The following is a 21,862-nucleotide window of genomic DNA, read 5'->3' on the forward strand; positions in this document are numbered from 1 at the left end:
ATTAAGCTCGTATTTTCCCTTAAATTTTTGTACATCATTGTAATAGCTGTTATAACATCCTTTTCCTAACTAGTTTAATTATTTATGGGTCTGTTTCTATTGATTTTTTTCCCCCTCCTGAGATGAGTTACCTTCTCCTGCCTTATGGAATATCTAGTGGGTTTTTACTGGATGCTGGACAGTTAATGCTCAGTGTCTGGATTTTGTCTTCTTTTTAAAAGTGCTAGGGTTTTTTGGCAGTCAGTTATTTGCAGATTAGTTTGATACCTTCAAAGCCTATTGTTTAAGCTTTACTAAGTGAGTTGAGAGTGACTCACTCTGTAGAAGTTTTGGTGCATTAAGGCAGAACTTCTCTGGAGTCTCCACTGAATGTTCCCAGTGACCACCAAGGATTCGCTATGCTGGCTCTTCAGAGCCTGAACAACTCCCTGCTGTGTGAGAGCTTCCGGTTTTTCAGCATCCCAGTTCCCTGGTCAATCTTTGCTCAACTTTGTGGACTAACACTCCACCAAAGTATGGCCCAGCACTCAGCAGAGATGCACAGGGGTCCTATGCAGGTTCTTGGAGCTCTTTTCCTGCTTGGCTCCCTCCTTTTCAGAATTCTGCCCACAGAATTCCAGCCACATCAGCCTTCCCAAACTCTGATCTCCACCTCTTCAACTCACTGAGGTCACAGAGCTCTGTTTAGGTCCCCGCCTTGCCCATGTCACCTTGACCACATTTGGGAGATTGCCTCCAGATGGAAAGCTGAGGCAACCGTAGTCTCATCTTGGCTTCCCCACCTCCTCCCTTTCCTCAGGGACCACAGTGCTGAGCTGTCTGTTTTCCAAAATCTGAAAACACTTATTTCATGTATTTTGTCTGGTTTTTAGTTGTTTTCAAAAGAGGTCAAGTCCAGTTTTTGTTACTCCATCGTGATCAGAATCAACAGACTTGGGAGGTAACAGATGAACAGGGACTGAATGAAGTAAAGAAACAAGTTACTTGAAGAGCTGAGGAAGGCATTCCAGGCAGAGGGAAGAGCCAAAACAGGGGCCACTTTTGAAGAACATCAAGAAGTGAGCAAGAGGGAGAGAGGAGATGAGGTCAGATAGAATGACAGGGGACAGATCATGTAGCATCTTGTAGGCCATGGTAAGCAGCCAGGATTTTAAGTGTAATGAGAAAGGCATTGGGGAGTTTACACAGGGAAGTAATTTGATCTGACATGTTTTAAAAGAATCCCTTTAACTACAATGAGAAAAATAGGCTATAAGCAGCAAGGGTGGGAAAAGGGACATCAATTAGGAGGCTATTGCAGTGATACAAGTACAAGGTGATGGCTGCCTACACTGGTTTGGAAGCAGTGGAGTTGGTTAAAAGTGGTTCCATTTAGGATGCATTTTACAGTATATTTGCAAGAGTCGCTATGGATTAGATGTATGAAGGGAGAAAAAGAAATAAGCATGATTCAGGTTTCTGGTCTAACTGAATGCTATTCATTTACTAAAATAGGAAAGACAGAGAGAGTAAGTTTAGGAGAGAAATCAAGGTTTGATTTTGAACATGTCCAGTGTGAGATGTCCGTTAGAAACTCAAGGAGAAAATTAAAGTGGGCAGTTGGATAGACTGGTGTGGAGTTCAGGGAGAGCTCAAGACTGGAAATACAAATACAGGAGTCAACAGCACATAGCTGGTACTTACAGCCATGGGGCTAGAAGAAGGCCTTTAGGGAGTGATTGTAGGTAAGAGAGGAGCTGGAGTCCTGGGATCTCCATCACTGGCAGGTGCAGAAGGGGCTAAGAAGCAGCAGCCAAAAAAACAGGAGGGAAATCAAGAGGGTGTGATGTTGCTCACCTTTTTCTGCTTGGCAAATTCTCCTTCATGCCTTAAGCTCCAGCTTAAGCATCTCTTCCTCCAGGAAGCCTTCCTTGACTGAGTTAACTGGCAAAGTTAACTGCTCCTTTTTCTGTGCTCTCCCAGCATCCTGTACTTGCCCCTACCCCCACCCCCGGGCAGCATTCATTACATGGAAGGGTAATGCCCACGTGCCAGGCTTCCCCACTACACTTTACACCTCTTAGGGATAGGGCTGCCTCTTATCCATAACCACAGGCTCCACAGCTAGCTCAAGGCTTGTCCCAGTGGGTGACCAGCAAACACGTCTAGAAGGAAAAAAGCTTAGATGTCAGAAGTGGTCAAGGAAGGCTTTACAGAGAAGGTAGGATTTGAGCAGCACCTTGTCAGAAGGCATTGAACTGCAAACAAGAGTGAGATGAGGAGAGAGCCTGGCAAGCCAAGACAGAGCAGAGCGCAGAATTGGGGAAACACAACTTACGTACAAGAGGCAGGAAATCAGCTCTGTTTGGCAGGCCCTCGGGGCTCAGGCAGGATGCAGAAGCAAGGCTGGGGCGAGGCTGGGAGGCATCCAGTGCCAGGACTTGTCTCTCCAACTGTGCTCCTTCGAACACCGGTGTTCCATGACATTGGAAATGTTACTAGTTCATGGTTTTCCCATTAGTTCAAGACACTGCTTCATAGACCCGTTTGAGAAAGATTTGTTTGTCTTTTTAGGGCCACACCCTCAGCTTATGGAGGTTCCCAGGCTAGGAGTTGAATCAGAGCCATAGCCTCTGGCCTAGGCCACAGCCACAGCAGTGCCAGATCCGAGCCTTATCTGTGACCTACACCACAGCTCACAGCAATGCCAGATCCTTAACCCACTGAGGGAGGCCAGGGATCAAACCTGCGTCCTCATGGATACTACTAGTCAGATTTGCTTCCGCTGAGTCACGATGGGAAGTCAGAGAAGGACTGTTGTCACAGATAACACACAATGTCATAATAATAATCTTTTATTGAGAGACTGCTATGTGCTGGGTCCTGGGCCAGATGTTCCTCACGGCTTTTCTCACTCCATCTGTGAATGACTCTGGGAGGCAGGTACAAATATTATCTCTCTCTGCGGAAAAGGAAACTGAGGCAGAAAAAGGCTAACTTGCCAAGCTCCCCAGCTGGAGTTGCTGGAAGGAGGAACCAGGGTTAGTTCAGACCCAGGACATCCAGAAACAAAACCCAGGCTGGTGCATAAGCACTCACTGCTCCGTCACCTTTTTCCTGGGGAGTGTCTGGGGCTGACGGGGAGGGGGAGGTCAAAAGAGCAAAGAAGGAAGAGGAGAAGCATTTCGAGAAGGTGCCTCCTCCAGACACTGGAGGGAAAGGATCACGGTCAAGGAGAGAAGTAGACTCAGAGCTAGAGGCAGAGAGAAACGGAGCAATGAAATTGGGATAGAATGTTCACGAAGGTTGATCTGGAAACCGTTGCTCTGCGTGTGCATTTCTGCCACATGAATCATCAACACCAGATGGACCTGGCTGTTTAAGCCAGGGTCACAGAACTGCCCTCAAGAAGACTGACGGGTGATATGTTGCTGGGGGCTGCCTGGGCAATGACAGGGGGACAGGCCGGAATGACAGGGCAGCCACGTTCCTAGGCAACAGATTACAGGAAACTTGCCCACAGACGAGCCGTGCCAGCTCCTGCTCCGGGCCATCACAATTTCCCAAGTAGTTATTGTGGCTGTGATTGGAAAGGGGTCACAGTCACATGTTTTAAGATAAATGTAATTTTGTTGGCTAGAGTTTATGTCCTGGAATGCTGCCGTCTGGGCCAGGCCCAGGCTACAAGCAAAAGGGGCGTCCGTGACAAGGAATTAATCTGTTACATATGTGTACAACAGTAGCGTGTGCAAAGCCCTTCCTCATCTTTGTCTCATGTGAATTAGTTCACAAACCTGTGGGGTAGGCGAGGAGACCGAGGCACAGACAAGACTGAGACAAGATCACACAGCGAGTCGATGGCAGAAGCACATGCTGTCCCTCAATCTTCGGGTTCCAAGTTCACGTGTTTGAGATCCAAACAAACAAGTGTTTTAACAAGTGCTAAGGATAGAGAAAGCAGGAGAGAACTCCAAGGACTTCAGTCTCTATGACTCTGAGATGCACGTAAAATGGATTTCAGTCATCTAAGGCTTTATACCTTTTCACCCTCATCACTTTACTCCAAAGAAGGCAGGTAGGGAAGAGAGGAGAGGTGATTCACAGAGAAAGAAACAGGCTCAGGGTGGTGAGGAAACACGCCCAAGGTCACCCGGCTGGGAAGAGGACAAGCTTCTCCCGGGGGTGGGGTGGGGTCACTTCTGGCCCCTGCTCCTCTCCTGACCCCAGGCCTGGCAGCACTTAGTGTGGTCAAGCGGTAGGAAATGGTCACAGGGCTGTGGTTCCCTTTGCCGGATGTGATCTGTCCAAACCAGCGGCTCCCGCCCCATTGGCCTTCTAGCCCCCACAGCATGGGCCCCTGGTTCCCACCCCCATGGGCACCCCAAGCCACCCGTCCACAGTGAGACAAGCTGCAAAGCCACCGCCCCAGCCTTCTACCCTGCACCCGCGCCATGCCAGGCCTCTGTGGCTTGGCCGTGCATGCGGGCCCACATGATACTCCTGGAATAGCTGTCACTGTCGAACAGATGTGACCACACAATCCCCCGGGTTGACCCCCGGTGGCCTCCACGTTGCAACTAGCCCTTCACCCTAAGCTTCCAAAGGCTCCAGCTGGGACCGGTTCTCTCTGGTCCTGCCTCTAAGCGTCTGCTTTCTAATGCCCTAAGCCAACTACTGATGGCTGAGCTGGACATCTTGCCTGAGAACCAAAGCCTGGCATCCAAATGCCTCAGGACAGATCTTTGGGTGACAATTAGCCCTTCCTGGGACTGATCGATGCTGGAAGTCCCCTCCCAAGGCTTCCGCCAGCCTCCTGGAAATCCTGCTGACCGGAGCCCAGCCCTCAGGGTCGTCCCTCTGCATTTATGGCTGCAGCTTAGGACCAGCCTCCTCTTCTGTCAAACGAACGTCCCGTCCATCAGCAACGCTGTCCCACTGCCTCCCCTCCCTTCTTGTTCCACGTTACTCGTTATTCCCCCGCCAGAGCCTTAGAGAAAGGACTGGAAACAACTCGGACGTTCACTGACAGAAGAACCGATGGACAAATTGCACGCGTTTACCACGAATCCACAGCAGTGCAAATGAAATGGAACCGATGAGCCACAGCCACATGTGGTGGAAAAGAAAGTTGCAGAAGCCCACGTGCTTGATCGTCATGTTTTTATAAAGCTCACAAACCAGTGACACAAAATAATATATTGCTTAGGGATACATTCACGTATAATAAAAGTATTCTTTTTAAAGAGAGGAAATGATGAACATAAAATTTGGGATGATGGTTACCTGGGGGTGAGAAATGGGATGGGGGAGAAGTGAGCGAAGTGGGGATCTCGGGCTGGGAGGCGAGTTGGGGATAATCATTTGGCGGTTCTGCTTCACAGCTTAGCGCGTGCGCCATGCGCTCTTTCTCAGATAGTAACTGCTCCAAAAGAGTCTTAAGGATTCAGTGAAGACGGTCCCAGAGGTGTCCTTCACATCATCTGCTCCCCATTCGGATTTATCGGGTTGCAGGGAACCGTGTGCCGGGACTCCCAGTCCCCCACCCCCACCTTTGCCACCAAATGTCCAGGAAGAGGCCGCTCCTCCTGTCCCCATCTCCTCCCCTCCCGCACACGGGCTCAGGCCACTACCCATCTCCCTGTCCCATCACCCCAGGACATCAACGGACTCTTTCAGCTCTGGTCTCACATGGCATCTCAGCAGCGTCTGGGGTGGCTCACCCCCACCTGCTTCTTTGCCAAGCATTTAGGCTGCTTCCTCTCCTGACATCCCTTCTCGAGCTCGAGTGGCTCCTTCTTGGCCTCCTTTGCTGCCCCCTCGATGCCTGTCCCTTAGCTGAATGGTGGTGCCCATGGGATTGTCTCTGTCCTCTTTCCCCCGCCATAGCCTCTGGTGGCTTCAGGGACCACTGCAGAGTTCCCAGTCTCTCTCTCCAGCCCAGACCTCTCCTCCTCAACTCCAGGCCCAGATGTCCAACTGTCCACCCAGCCTTTCCACTTGGAGGTCACAGGCACTTCAAAGGCATGTTCGAGCCCAATTCCTTACCCTCCCCCTACAAGCCTGGTCCCCTTCTGGTGGCCTCTGTCCCTCCATCCAAGTGCCTAAGCCACCTGTGGTTTGGTCTGGGTTCTCCCCCCTCCGTCACTGCCACCATCTCTAGACTCACTCCCAGCCCCATCCAGTCACCAAGTCTGACCATTCCACCTCTTAATGGCTCTGGAGTCTATTCTCTCCAACTCCACCAAGACCTCCCCACTCCCGGCCAGCATCCTCTCTTGCTTATAAGGAAGCAATCAGCTCACCAGTCCCCTCCCTGCTCCCAGCCATGCCTCAATCCATTCTCCACCTTGTGGCACATCTGGGTGCACTGGTGCCCTGCTGGCACCCTCCTCTGGCTCCCCACTGCCCTCAGCTTTCCCCGGCTTACCCCCTACCTGCCTCACCTGCCTCATCTTTCTCACCTCCCTTCAGACCTCAAGCCCCACCCTCCAGCCATGTGGAACCCACCTTTAGTTCCCCCTCCCCGCTCAGGCTGCAAAGATATCTCCCCCAGGACACTTTGTCTCCCCAGCCCTATCCAGTCTGGCCTGCCCCATCTACCTCTTACTCCAGGTTCTAGTTCTTCTGGAAGTCCTTCCAGACCACCCTTGTCCCCACTCACAAAATATTAGATGGTCCCACAATCTCACAGCGCCTGGAACGTTTCCTACTCTATTCTAGCACTGGTGACCCTTTATACTAATTGCTTCTGATTTGTCTCCCACAATAGCAGACTCTTGCATCAGCCAGCAGGGACCTGACTTCCTACCTCGCCAATACCTCAAGCAGTGCCTGGCCCCTACTAAGCAGGTGGTAAAACTTTGTTGGAGAAATGAATGAATGAATGAATGGGAGCCACTGGGCTTTCCATCTCGTTCCATCTCATTTGAATCTTACACCCTTTAAGGGAGGAACCATTAGTCTCATTTTACACATAGGAAAACGGAAGTAACTTGCCCCAAATCTCACAGCAAATAGACAGCAGGAAGTTGGACCCTGGTTTCACACCAAAGCCCATGCCCGCAACCACTCCTCCACCCCCGCTCCCCGGCCACCCAACCCACCTCCCTCACGCCAGATGAGGCCAGGGATCCCTCTAAAGGCCCCGTCAAGGTGGGGAACTTGGGCTGGGAAGGGGTGATGGTTACCTGGAAGCAGGTGGGCCCCGGCCTCCCCGCGGGGATATCCGACTGGTAGAAACTTTGAGCTCTGGAGTCAGGGCAATGACGGTCTTAATCACCAAGGCGATGATATCAGACCAGACCTTCTTGACGTCCACACCCTTGGCCGACAACCTACCAAGAATGCTAGAGAAAGTCCTCTTGCTGCCTGTGCTAGCGCTGTCCGAATGGACAAAGTTACCGCTGTGGATGTTCAGCGAGTAGTTGGTCAAGTGCATGAAGATGTGGTGCAGGTTTTTGGGGCTGGGTTCCTGGTACGGCTCTGTACAAAACCGCGAGAGTCCGTCTTTGGCTATGTAAATCTCTAAGGGGTCTAGGGACTTTAGCAAGACGTACAGACGAATATCAAACTTGAGCTTGTCGATTAGGAGAGGTTTGCAGATGTACTCCTGGACCACCGCTGGCCTGCTCTGAAGGGTTCCTGCCAGACGGATGTCACTGGGGTCTTTAATGAGGTAGATTCCGTCACCCTGACAACCACTATCAGGTTTCACGATAAACGTGGGCTTCCAGGAGGGGTCCCCGTCTTTCACCATTCGAACCTGGGGGAAGAAAAAAGATGGTTAGCATGGTATTCTTTTCCTCTCTGGTCCCCGAGACAGAGAAGGATGTTGGCAAAGGGTTGGTGAATGAGTGACACGATGGGCCCTGCCTGTGCGAATACTCACTGAGCGCCTGTCGGGAAGTGACGCTACCGAGGTAGTGAGACAGTGACGTGAAAACTGCCTCCAATCTTGTCCTCCACAAGGCGGCGGGTCTGCAGTCACCAGACCTGGATTCAAATCCCAGGTCTCTGCCGGTTATCAGCCCTAACCCCGAGCAAGTCATTGAACTGACGGCAGTGTGGTGACGGCAAGGACAATAAATCTGGCACTATTTATGGGCACCTACTATGTGCAGGTTCTACATCAGGCACCTGACATAAGCTATGTCTTCTAACCCTCACAGACCCTCACAGTCGTTCCCTTTTCATACAACAGGAAACAGAGAGGGTCCGGCTCTGGTTAAGATCAGAGGCCTGGGAGTCAGGCTGCGTGGGTTCACATCCTGGCCCTGCTACTTCTGGTGGGACCTTGGGCAAGTTACTTAAGTTATCTGCGCCTACCTCATCTGGAAAAGAGGAGAAAGATTGTTCTGAGGATTTAATGAGGTAATCAAGGCAAAGGGCAAAGCCCACAGAACCTGACACATCAAAGGCAGCCACAGAGCCTGGCTACTGCTATTTTTTTAAAGAGGAAGTAACCTGCCGGTTGGCTGAGGAGCAGAATGGGGCTTGGGATCCAGCTCCAGGGCTCTGAAGTGCTCGCACCTCCCTCTGCACTTCCATGTCTCTGTTTCCTCGTTTTAAAAATGGGGATATAAAAACCTTTCCTCCCTGGGTCACTGTAAAGATGAAATAAACTGAAATGTACACAGGGCCCAGCGCACTGCCGCCCACAGAGCTGGTGCCCGGGAGCCGTTAGTTTTACCATCTATTTCTCTTATTAGGGGCCTCTGGAAGACTCAGCCAAGCCTTTGGTCTGTTGAGAGCTTTTGAAACTAGATTCTGTCATCATAAGACTTGCTCTCCTCCCGGCTCCGGGTCAGCAGGACACCCACCTAATTATCCCGGGCACTTGACCAGTTCAGACTGTCAGCCCAGATCTGCAGGTCTGCATCACGCCCGATTCCCCTGGACACTTGTATGAGCCTTGGGAGGTTTTCACTGGGGGAGGGGAGCTGGGGGAAATGGAAAGGTGGATTTGAAAGAGGGAGCCGCTATCTCTGCGGCTTCTGGCGTGAAAGAGGTGGTGAACGAGCTTTCCTTGCCAAGCCCCGGCCGCATGCCCTGGCGCTGGTCTCGCCCGACTGCGCCCCTCTGCCGCGTAAGCCCGACCCAGGACGTCTGTGCTCTGCCTTTGACTTATCTCTCTGACCAGCCTATATTTCTAAGTGAAGCTGTTGCCAATTCCTTGGGCACTATCAGTTACTCCGGGCTTGTAAAAGATCTTTAACAATGGAGAAACACTTAAAGCCTTAATAATGGTCCACATCAATTGTTTCTCCTTGTCAGCAGGATTCGAGATGGAACTTCACAGGAGATCAATGCAAGCCTCCCGGGGCCCTCCATGGAGCCTTCCTTGCAACAGTGACCTTGACGTTTATGCACTTATTTAATATTCACCCAAAGCATTCATACATTTGGCCCTTTACAGTAAATATAAGCGGCCTGGAGAAATGGCAGTTATGGATCAGGAAGTGAAAAATGTCAAGTTTGCGCTGATGGGTAATTTTTCCCTCTGGAAAGCTTTTGCTATGCTGAAGATACTAATGGTTCGATATCTTATTGGCCACAATATTTTCTCCTTTGAATTCAGTGTATGTGCTTAAATAAATTAAACTGCATGGTCAATAGCCTCCGTCATTCATTGCACTGCTGAATATTTCTTCTGCTCTTTGCCAGACTAGTACTGTACAAATCAAGATTATTAATACCAATGGAATCATTGGATATTTAGAACTGGAAGGATTCTTGGAGACCAATGGCATCCTATCCTCTCATAATTCAAACAGGGAGGCTGAGGCTCAGAGAGGTGACATGACTTGCCTTGGGTTCCCTAACTGGCTAGTGGGATGGTTAGGATGGCAACTGATGTCTTCCGACTTCCCAGTGGGTTCTCTGTGCCATCTTTACCTCCATAAGATAAAATCAGAGGTCTCTTTTCCCCGAATCCTACAGGAAAGATTTTCTCACTATAGCCGAAAGTATTGGTACCTGAGCTCTGGCCTCCCGCTGAAGAGGGTGGCCCTTGAGCATGGCCTTCCTGGAACCAGAACCATAGATCCCCGTTTGCCAATACCACCTCAGTTCCAGCTCTTCTGTCTGGGTTCCCAGCTGGCTCTGATGCAGGCACCAGGGCCAGCCACAGAGCGCTTCTGGATGTGGTTCCCAAAGCCACCAGAACCTTCAGCAAATTCTCTTTTATTTTTTAATCTATTTATTGCTTTTTTTTTTTTCCTAAGGGCTATACCCACGGCATAAGGGAAATTCCCAGGCTAGGGGTCAAATTGGAGTTATGGCTGCCAGCCTATGTCACAGGTACGGCAATGCCAGATCTGAGCCGCGTATGCAAACTACACCACAGCTCACGGCAATGCGAAATCCTTAACCCACTGAGCGAGGCCAGGGATCAAACCTGCATCCTGGGAGTTCCCGTCATGGTGCAGTGGTTAACGAATCCGACTAGGAACCATGAGGTTGCGGGTTCGGTCCCTGCCCTTGCTCAGTGGGTTAATGGTCCGGCCTGAGCTGTGGTGTAGGTTGCAGACGCGGCTCGGATCCCTCGTTGCTGTGGGTCTGGCGTAGGCCGGGGGCTACAGCTCTGATTTGACCCCTAGCCTGGTAACCTCCATATGCCATGGGAGCGGCCCAAGAAATAGCAAAAAAAAAAAAAGACAAACCTGCATCCTCCTGGATACGAGTCAGAATCATTTCTGTTGCACCAAAAATGGAAATTACTACCTTTTTTTTTTTTTTGACAACTTCTCTTTTAAAAAGAGAAAAAGATTTTCCAGAATTCACATTCACTTTCCTTTGAGGTTTTACTCAAGGGTGGCCCCTTCCCCCCAGTTATTAAAGTTAAGAATGCATGCACTGGTCATAAGCAAGAAGTCATGGACCAGGCCCAGGTATTCTGATTTCATAGATCTGGGACAAGACCCAGGCATGGATATTTGGACAAAAGCATGACGAGTGATTCTGATGTTCACACTGGACTAATGTAAATTAAACAGGAAGACAATCTGGGCCCAATATATGGAATGGAGTTTGATGCATTAACATTAGCCCGAATGTGAGGAAGACTTACACTTGGGCTCCAGCTGATGGTTTACGCAAACATGCTCTCAGGTGTAAAATTCATTATCTTATAACTGTACGCATGGAAGGCTACAAGAGATACAGAGAGGCTGTGACTGCCTGATGGCCAGGCACTCTTCGGCCCTATTGAAAAATTTTATGTCTTTTACTGCCCTCTAGTGGATATTTCACAAATGTGACTGGGAAAGACTGCCCGCCCCCCTCACACCTGATGCCAAAGGCCCACTTCAAAATTCGACTCTCCATAACAGTAAGACACTCTGTTAAGATGTTAAAACAGTCTTAAAGAAGCACCATCACAAAAAGTCCCCTCTGCATTACTGCTAAGGTGAGCTCACATTGAATGAAATCTCCAAAATGCCGTGGTTGGCCAGGGGTCACACTCTGGTCTCAGGCTGTCTGCCCCTTAAAGCTATTTCGAATGTTCTCCCTAACACCCAGATTGGCCTACCTGTTAAAATCCTCTCTCCGTCTGCACAAAACTTCTAAAATTATGGGCAACATGGATAGGAAATTCTGGAAATATATACCACATAAAATTAGCAACTTTTATATATGTTTTTTCATATCTTCCAAACTTATCCAAAAAAAAAAAAAATTCAAGTGGCAATACTAGGTAGCAGAAAGTATCTCTAAACATATTTTCATAAGGAATAGCTTTTGGTGAACAGATTTCTGTACGCCCGTGCTCAGAGCAGCATTGTTCACAAGAGTCAAAAGTTGGAAAAACCCAAGTGTCCATCAACAGATGAATGGATAAAAAAAATGCTGTCTAGCCATACAATTGAGTATTATTCAGCTCTAAAAAGGAAGGACATTCTGACACACACTCCACCGAAACTTGAAGACGTGATGCTAAGTGAAATAAGCCATCACACACAGAACAAACACCAATGGTTTCACTGGTAGGAGGTGCCCAGAGTCATCAAATTCAGAGGCAGAGAGTGGAAGGGCGGTTACCCAGGACCGGGGTTGGGGGGAGGCATGGGGAGCTAGTGTGTGATGGGTTCAGAGCTTCTGTTTGGGAGGATGAAGAAATTCTGGAGATGGATGCTGGTTATGGCTATACGACAATACAAATGGACTTAATCCTATTGAACTGTACACTTAAAAACGCTTAAGATGGTAAGTTTTATATTATGCCTAATTTACTACTTTAAGGTAAAATTTTTCTAATAAAAAAGGAAAAGAAAAGAGATAGCTTTGGGTGAGTTAGAAAGGGTGCCGAAGTGAAAAACAGAAAATCGGGACTCTAGTCCCGGTTTAGTTAGATAATTTCTGACTGTGTGACTTTGAGAAAGTCACCTGACCTCCTGGGCCTGGCTGTACTCACCCATACCATAACGGGGGTCACACTAAGGTCCCCAGCTTTCGCCAGCTAACAGTTCGGAACAATGATTTATCTCAACAGCCTCACAGTTGAAGGCTGTGTTACAAACACGCGGGCGACATTAATCAGCGCTGGGTTCACACGGGGCTGCCGTGATCAGCGCACGGGGATGATCTACAAGAGCGGGCGATCTGGACGGGAGATTTATGATGCCCTTGAGGAAGTCGGCTGGGCATCTGGGGGAAGCACGCTAAACTCTTTCGAGAGAGAAATTCAGCCCCTGGCATACCGAGCCACAAAACATTATGAGCAGCGAGGGGCAGGTGAGAGGACAGTTTCTGAAGAAATAGAGTATCTGCAGTACCGGGGAAGTCAAAGCCAGTTAGAGCACCCCTCTGTCACTGGGTCCATTTGCATCCAATCTCAGCAACTGGGACCCGTGGTGTCACAGGCAACAGGGAGCAGAGCTTCAGCAAGAACAAGCCTCCCGTAGACAAGCAGGTGTCACAAAATGCATGCTGGATGGGGGCAGGCAGCCGCCCCTTCCAGCCTCAGTCAACCGAGCCTCACACCCAGTGAGGGCAAATTCCTACTCCCAGTGTGCCAGCCTCTGAGTCAGGAGAGAAGGAGGAGGTCTGCAGTTAGGTTGTAGAGGGCCCTGCAGGAAGGACCGGGGTGGGAGGTAGACAGGTGAGGCCCAGAGGAAGAACAGGTGACATGATGCTGGGGTGGTGGGGTTTTGTGAATGCAGGAAAGACGGGGATATGTTCCCAGGGCCAGAGAACAGCCAGGGAGTCAGGGTGGGGGTGGGGGTGGGGAAGCACCTTGGAAATCCCTCTAATGAGATTCACAGGAGCCAGATCACCACAGCAATAAAAACAACAAGATCAGCACACACCTACTGGGACTTATTACGGGTCAGGCGCTATTCTAAGCACTTTACACATATTAGTTCATTTAACCCTCTACAACTCTATTTTACAGATAAGGAAACGGAGGCCCAGAGAGGTTAAGTAACCTGCCAAAGGTCACACAGCCAAGAGAACACAGAAGCAAGATTTTTTTTTTCTTTTTGGTCTTTTTAGGGCCGCACCTGAGGCATAGGTAGGTTCCCAGGCTACGTGTCCAATCGGAGCTGTGGCTGCCAGCCAACACCACAGCTCATGGCAACACCGGATCCTTAACCCAATGAGCGAGGCCAGGGATCAAACTCAAGTCCTCATGGATGCTACTCAGGGTCGTTACCACTGAGGATTTGAATTCATTCCAGGTCTAGAATGAATGTGGGGTGTGTGTGAAGAAGAGCAATGGCAGATCAGGCTTGGGGAGGAAACGGGGCCCGGGAGGGAAGGGCCTTGAATATCATTTTAGGGAAGTTGGGACAATATCCTGAAGTGAGAGCAAACTTAATTGCACAACTTAACTAGAAACACCCCTCTGGCTGGACTGGAGGGGTAGACAGGAGGGGGCAGAGAGGACCAGCCCGAACAGACACCTACAGTGGGGTTGGAAGGAAGGAGAGGAGTCTGGTGTCATCAGCCCTGGATGACGGCAGAGTCTCCGTGATGGGCCAGGTTACACAGGGAAAGTACGGAGACTGAAACAGGTAGAAAAGATCCCCCACACCTGTGTTTGTACTTGACCTCCAAGCAACTAGCAGATTTAATGGCTGGGTAACGTGGCACCCACATCACTCTGAGGTCCCTGAGGAGGATGGTCTGGCAGGATGAGACCAGGTGCAGGAAGATTTGGGGCTGTCACAGGCCCAGAGGCCTGAGCTGGAGCAGTGGCGACAGGGTCGGAGTGCAGAAACAGGATGCAGGTGGATTCGGGGGCAGCTGCGGGCTGGATGGAGTGAAGGGGAGAGAGATGGTGTCAACAGTGTGTGGGGGGGGACAGTGGCGTTTACAGAAAGAAGAGGGGTCTGGGGTGGGGGTGGGAGAGGAGGAGTTCATCTCATTCATTGACTGATTATTAACTGAGCACCTGTAGCCACAAAGCCTACTTAGGACTTTGTACCTACGTCCCCGAGCCCCTCACCGTTCTAGGAACCAGACCACATCCAGTATCTTACACACGTGATTCACTTTGATGCAGCAACTCTAATTTTGGCAGAAATATGAACCGCTCTCTGACAGAGCTGAGACTCCGATTTTAAACTCAGACATGGAATACCTTGAACTGGAGGAAGGGTACCCCAAGAAACCTCTCAACCCGGTAGTTAGTGGGGGCCACGGGCCCCCTGCGAGGAGGAGAAACTGCCCCTGCACAGGCCAAACACTTCCCCACCCCCTTGCTTTTGCAGAGCTCCAATCAAGAAAACCGAAGTGGTAAAACAAAACAAGCAAACAACAGCAACAAAACCCCGTTTTTATCACTCACGAGGACCTTAGATTTACTTGAACAGTTTAAAAGAAGTAACATTAATTATTCCCAAGGAGTTAGAGCTGACCACTCACGTGCAACTCCTGGCGTGGCTTCAAAGACCCCTTCCTTGGCAGGCCAGCTACATGCATCTAAGGGTCCTCGGTCCCGCATTGCCCTGCCCTCCCCTCTGCCACGGGCTTCTCCTTGGCCTCCACTGGCAGAGATACCAAAGGCCCAGCTCAAAGGCTCCCTCCGAGAACCCTTTCCTGGCCTACAACCCCCTCGTCCTCTTTGCCCCAGGGCCGTGGCATCTAACCTGTCCCCAGCACGACTCCATCACATCATGGAACTACATATGTGTCTTCAAGTGTACAGCGATGGTGTATTCAAGTTGCATCTTTAGGTATATATATTGGGGGAGCTAAGAATGTGGACGCCGCCTACTGTGCTCTGAAGCCCAGGGCTCCTGCCCTTTACCGGCTGCGGACTCCCAAAGGTTTTCTGACCTCTCTGTGCCTCGGTTTGCTTAGCTGGCGGCTGTGAGGATAATAAAATCATGTCTTGCATTCGTACTTAACACAGGATCAGGTTTGTTCTGTTTTGTTTTGTTTTTGCTTTTGTAAGGCCACAACTGCAGCATATAGAGGTTCCCAGGCTAGGGGTCAAATTAGAGCTGTAGCCACCGGCCTGCACCACAGCCACAGCAACGCCAGATCCGAGCTGCATCTGTGACATACACCACGGCTCACGGCAACGCTAGATCCTTAACCCCCGAGCGAGGCCAGGAATCAAACCTGCGTCCTCATGGACACTAGTCAGATTGTTTCCACTGAGCCACAACACACGAACTCCAGGATCGGTTTTTATTATTCCATTTGACTTCATTTTGATTGTTCTACCTCAGTTTCCTGACCCTCCTCCAGTAGAGAGTGAGGCTCATCTCTGACTGGCTTGGCTGCCCTTGGTGCCTGGGCCTGTCTCTGACCCTCAGCTGTCGGCTGGTCCCCATGGCTGGCAGCTCACACTTCCATACACTTGGGGGTCCCCCAGCAGGGTCCACCACAGCCTGCTTCGTCTCTCTGGCCTCAGCGGCCTCACTCCCCTTCCTCTCTTCTCTAAGGTTTCCTGTGGAGACTCCAGAAGGCACCGCAGCTGATCTCACCTGAAACCCACAACACTCGACTGCTGGGTAAGCCCCCGCCCAGCTAAACTTGTTTTTCCAGTACTGAGGGTTTCTTGCTAACGAGCTGGCTAAATAATCTTGAGCGCACCTGCAAATACATAGGACCGTGTTACAATCGAAAGCGCTTCAGACCCCCAGTCCTAGCTTTTCCTCCTTCCCAGAACCACAGTCTTTCAGCCCATCCCATTCTCGCCACACTTTACGCTGAGCTTTACAAAAATACAAGGAGATCGACGTCATATTTTGCCACTCCGACAAGGAACCCTCCCTCCTGATGCTCTTTGGGCTAAAACAGCATTACTGTTGGCGGTATTGATTCAGGACAAACCTCGGGCCGGGCAGGTCCATATGGATCTGGAGACCCATGAGCTCCAACCCCACAAGATGTGTGATGGCATTTTCACTTTGATACTTTGTAACCAGGGACTCCTCCCATACTTCCAGACCCTACAAAACAGAGGCTCAGTTAACTGCTAACTCCTTGAGGGCAGGGAAGATACCTCTCTAGATTTTCCTGCCCCTTCCTATCCCCTCCTAGCAGGGAACCTGGATGCCACGTCTCCCTTTGTTCAATGTCATTATGTTTGGTCCAGGCCCAGGACTTCAGTTACTTACACCCTGGACGCGGCTGACTCCCCGTTCTCTGTCTCTGGCACATGCTTCTCCCTTGGGCTCCAGCCCCGTATAATGAGACATCTCCACGGGCACCACAAATGCCGTGTGGCCAGTTCTAGTCCACTGCCTCTTTTCTCACATCTCCCTCTCCTGTGCTCCCAGTGTCAGTAAATAGTACCGCCCGTGTCCCCCAGCCAGGAACCTGAGAGCCACCCCAGGTTCCCCCTGCTGTCACATCACCCACCTGCACCCAGGCCCCCAGCTCAGCTTTTCTCCTCAACACCCCTACCTAACTTTCTCTACCTATGATACCAGAATAGCTTCCTGATCACCTGAAGCCCAGGCTCTGGCCAGGGAGTCCCATATGCTTTACAAGCAGCCCTGTGAGGCGGGCATTAAAAGGAGAGTTAGGGAGTTCCCGTTGTGGCTCAGTGGGTTACAAACCTAACTAGGATCCATGAGGCTTCACTCAGTGGGTTAAGGATCCGGCATTGCCTTGAGTTGTGGTGTAGGTCACAGACACAGCTCGGATCCGGTGTTACTGTGGCGTAGGCCAGCAGCTGCAGCTCCAACTCTACCCCTAGCCTGGGAACTTTGATATGCCACAAGTGTGGCCCTAAAAAGACTAAATAAATAGTAAGTTCCCATCATGGTGCAGTGGAAATGAATCCAACTAGGAACCATGAGGTTGCAGGTTCAATCCCTGGCCTCGCTCAGTGGGTTAAGGATCCAGTGTTGCCATGAGCTGTGGTGTAGGTTGCAGACTCAGCTCGGATCGGGCATTGCTGTGGCTGTGGTGTAGACCGGTGGCTGCAGCTCCAATTAGACCCCTAGCCTGGAAGCCTCCATATGCCGTGGGTGTGGCCCTAAAAAGACAAAAAGACAAAAAAAAAGACTAAATAAATAAAATAAAACATGAGTCAGATGAAATCGCTATTTTTATAGGTCAAAAACAGCCATTATGGATAGCATCAATTTCATTTGGTTCAGCCCAATACTACTAACAGCACCCCCTATCACAAGTGAGGAAACTGAGATTTAAAGGATAAGTTTTCCCCCCAAGGTCAGACAGGCGGAGGAGGGAGGGCAGGATCGGAACCCAAGTGTGGGTTTGTATTCCCAAGGGCTACACTTGTTCTGCTAAACTCTGTCATCTTTCAGGGTCCATGTACCAGTTCTAAGAGGAAAGCTCACCACTTTTAAATGTAATAATAATAATATATACAAATAACTACTGTTTATGAGCACCTACCATATGCTTGACTTTCGTTATGTTAATTAATCCCCACAGCTATGCTCTGAGAAATCTGATATTGATTTTTCCTTTGTTTTTTTAAAGACGTTTTTCTGCGTGTCCTTAGGCAAAACACCCAAGTTCTCTGCCTCAGTTTCCTCAGGGATGTGATGCAGATTGTATGTCTACTGGACAGGAGATGTCTTGACAACTGAATGAGTTCATATACATAAAGGTCCCTTTAAAAATGGTGCTGGACTATTCACAATAGCCAGGACATGGAAACAACCCAAATGTCCATCGACAGATGATTGGATTCGGAAGATGTGGTATAGATACACGATGGAATACTACTCAGCCATAAAAAAGAATGACATCATGCCATTTGCAGCAACATGGATGGAACTAGAGAATCTCATACTGAGTGAAATGAGCCAGAAAGACAAAGACAAATACCATATGATCTCACTTATAACTGGAATCTAATATCCAGCACAAATGAACATCTCCTCAGAAAAGAAAATCATGGACTTGGAGAAGAGACTTGTGGCTGCCTGATGGGAGGGGGAGGGAGTGGGAGGGATTGGGAGCTTGGGCTTATCAGACACAACTTAGAATAGATTTACAAGGAGATCCTGCTGAATAGCATTGAGAACTTTGTCTAGATACTCATGTTGCAACAGAACAAAGGGTGGAGGAAAAAAATGTAATTGTAATGTATACATGTAAGGATTACTTGATCCCCTTGCTGTACAGTGGGAAAATAAAAAAAAATTTTTTAAATGGTGCTGGAATACACAAGGGAATACTACTCAGCCATAAAAAAACAAAATGATGCCATTTGCAGCAACATGAATGCAACGAGAGATTCTCATATTAAGCTTAGTAAGTCAGAAAGAGAAAGACAAATACCTTATGATATCACCAGATGTCAAATGTAAAATATGGCACACCTGGACCTATCGATAGAATAGAAACAGAGCCATAGACATGGAGAACAGACTTGTGGTTGCCGGCGGGGAGTGGGTAATGGGGTGGACACGGAGTTTGGGGTTAGTAGATGCAAACTATTACATTTAGAATGAATAAGCAATGAAGTCTTATTGTGTAGCACAGGGCACTATATCCAATCACTTGGGCTAGAGCATGATGGAAGATCATATGAGAAAAAGAATGCATATATATGTATGACTGAATCACTTTTCTATAAACTGACACAACATTGTAAATCAACTACACATTAATTTAAAAAATTAAAAATAAAAATAAAAATGGGGGAGTTCCCGTTGTGGTGCAGTGGTTGGCGAATCCGACTAGGAACCATGAGGTTGCGGGTTCGATCCCTGCCCTTGCTCAGTGGGTTAACGATCCGGCGTTGCCGTGAGCTGTGGTGTAGGTTGCAGACGCGGCTCGGATCCCGAGTTGCTGTGGGTCTGGCGTAGGCCGGGGGCTACAACTCCGATTAGACCCCTAGCCTGGGAACCTCCATATGCCGCGGGAGTGGCCCAAGAAATGGCAAAAAGACAGGAAAAAAAAAAAAAAAAGGTGCTGGAACAACAACAACAACAAAAATTGGAGTTCCCTGGTGGCCTAGTGGTTAAGGATCTGGTGTTGTCACAGGTTCAGATCACTGCTGTGGTTCAGGTTCAATCCTGAGCCTGCCCAGGGTACAGCCAAAAAAAAGAAAAATGGTGCATGTACTGGGCATGTACTGAGTGTTAGACATATTATCTTTTATTATCTTTTTTTGAGCAGTAGGGACTACTGTCAGATTTTCAGTTTATTAGCTATCATTTCTTAAATATACATTCCCTACTTATAAGCTTTTTTAAAAATTGAGATATAATTCACATATAACGTTTGTACTAGCTTTAGATGTAGGACATAATGATTTGGTATTTGTACATATTGCAAAACGATCACCACAATAACTCTAGCTAACATCTGCCACCTTACATAGTTATGATTTTTTGTTCCCTTGGGATGAGAACTTTTTAAGACCTGCTCTCTCAGCAACTTTAAATATCCAATACCATATTACTAACGACAATCACCATGTTGTACATTATAACCCCAAGACTTAATTGTTTTATAATTGGAAGTTTGCACGTTTTGACCAACTTCACTTATCTTGCCCTAATTTTTTTTTGTTTTATTCTTAGCATCTTTTGCATACCTGCATGATATTGTTTTTAATACTATTACAAACAAAAGATTGGAGGTTCAGAGAAGTCAGGTGACCTGTGAGTCAAACAGTTAGGAAGTGATGAGTCAGAACATGAGGAAGGCAAAAATAGTAAACAGCAAGAGTGAGCGGAGGCAGGAAAGTCTGAGATGACTTGGGGATCAAGGCCATGAACTTGGGCACTTGCTGCCCTAACTACCACTGGTACGGCCTGTCACCAGGTACCCCCGGCTCAGGGTGGCCAGTGTGGTGCTGCTGCTGCCGGGTGAGAGTTCCAGTAGAGATCTGGATGGAAACCAACAAGCCAAGAAGCCAATCCCCTCTGAGAACCTGGCTGGGCAGCCAAGTGTCTGTGCAGGAAGGGCTGGTCATTTACATCAGCGAAGTGACAACAGGATCTCCTGCAAGCCCCAGGATTTCAACTGCTGGTTTACATTTCAAGGAGAAGCATGAAGGTGTTGACATGCAAGGAATTACCTCTACGTGCCTTTGATCGCCATGGGGCTCTGTGGCATTCTAAATGAGTGTGAAGGTTGGAAGCCAGGCTGGGCTGAGTTTTACAAAAGAACGCCCACTGTGCCGCTGAAGGCCCGCTCTGTAAGCCACTTTTCTTTAAATAAACACTGTCTGTTTGCCTCCCAGCTATCTTTCAATGGTAGCAGGTGGCCACTGGACAACAGGACCTTTGGCTAAGCTCTCAGATGGGCTCACCAGCAATATTGGCCCAGCGCCCCCTTCCTGACCTCAGTGGTCTCCTGTAAGGACACTTCCCTGCCTCCTTACAAGTCACAGAGGGGCGGCAGAGGCCCTTTAAGGGGGGTTGATCCCCTTTAATGCTCTGAACCAAGCATGGGCTCCAGCTCTCCCCAGTTCCCCACAGTCCAGAAGAAACCAGACTCTAAAAGACTTTATTAATGACTCAGAGCAGAAGGGAAATAAACACAGAGAAGAACGACAAGATCGTTCTGTTTACAGACACGCTCATCCCAGCATGACAGGGCTCTTCAGTGTGACTGTGGACGGCAGAAGACAGTGTTTTCCCACGACCTGGGAGCACAGCCAGATTCCTCGGAGGCTCAGCCAAGAGACTGCCTGACACTGACATGAGAAGGACCACCCTCTCTAGGGGATGCCTCACCTGACCCATCATGTCAGGACAGCGATGCTACAACCTCCACAGGACAGCATTTCAGGATCTCAGGATACAATCCCATAAACCAAACAACCTAGGGAGACATGTGTAAGAAATAGTAGGGTATGTGTTACACTACAGCACCGATACTGTCATCCATCAAGTGAGGATTAGAATAAACCTCTCGGGTCCAAGATTTCCCACACTTGCATGGCCAGGGAATGCTTTAAAATTATAATGTACTTGGAAGACACCAGCAGAAACTCACAAATAACGTGGACCAACTAAAAATTTCAATGTATAAGATATGGTGATGGGAGTTCCCGGCGTGGCACAGGAGAAACAAATCCAATTAGGAACCATGAGGTGCTGGGTTCGATCCCTGGCCTTGCTCAGTGGGTTAAGGATCTGGCATTGCCATGGGCTTGTGGTCACAGATATGGCTCAGATCTGGTGTTGCTGTGGCTGTGGTGTAGGCTGGCAGCTGTAGCTCCAATTCAACCCCTAGCCTGGGAACCTCCATACGCCACAGGTGCAGTCCTAAAAAGCCAAAAAAAAAAAAAAAAGAGAGAGACGATGATGTGGTGACATTAGTCAAGGGTGACCTGAGTCAATATGTATGATGACATTAAGCACACAAAAGTTCATCCGAGAGACCATTTCCTTTCTACCTTCAACTTAATCCAAACAGGCAGGATCTCTTTGTTAGGGTGTTGCTGGGATACTTTGGAAAGCATCCCGTGGTTATCTAACAGCGG

At 49.0% G+C, this 21,862-nt stretch overlaps 1 protein-coding gene across 1 annotated transcript in view; it reads right to left on the reverse strand.

The window, feature by feature from the left end:
- The window catches only part of TTLL11 (tubulin tyrosine ligase like 11), a 255,043-nt gene that overhangs the window by 149,178 nt on the left and 84,003 nt on the right, over window positions 1–21,862 (reverse strand). Inside the window, 2 exon segments of the mRNA XM_047768318.1 lie at window positions 7,167–7,219; window positions 7,222–7,741. Coding sequence (XP_047624274.1) covers window positions 7,167–7,219; window positions 7,222–7,741 — 573 coding nt within the window.

The sequence above is a fragment of the Phacochoerus africanus genome, chromosome 2 (assembly GCF_016906955.1).
Source record: "Phacochoerus africanus isolate WHEZ1 chromosome 2, ROS_Pafr_v1, whole genome shotgun sequence".
Taxonomy (NCBI): domain Eukaryota; kingdom Metazoa; phylum Chordata; class Mammalia; order Artiodactyla; family Suidae; genus Phacochoerus; species Phacochoerus africanus.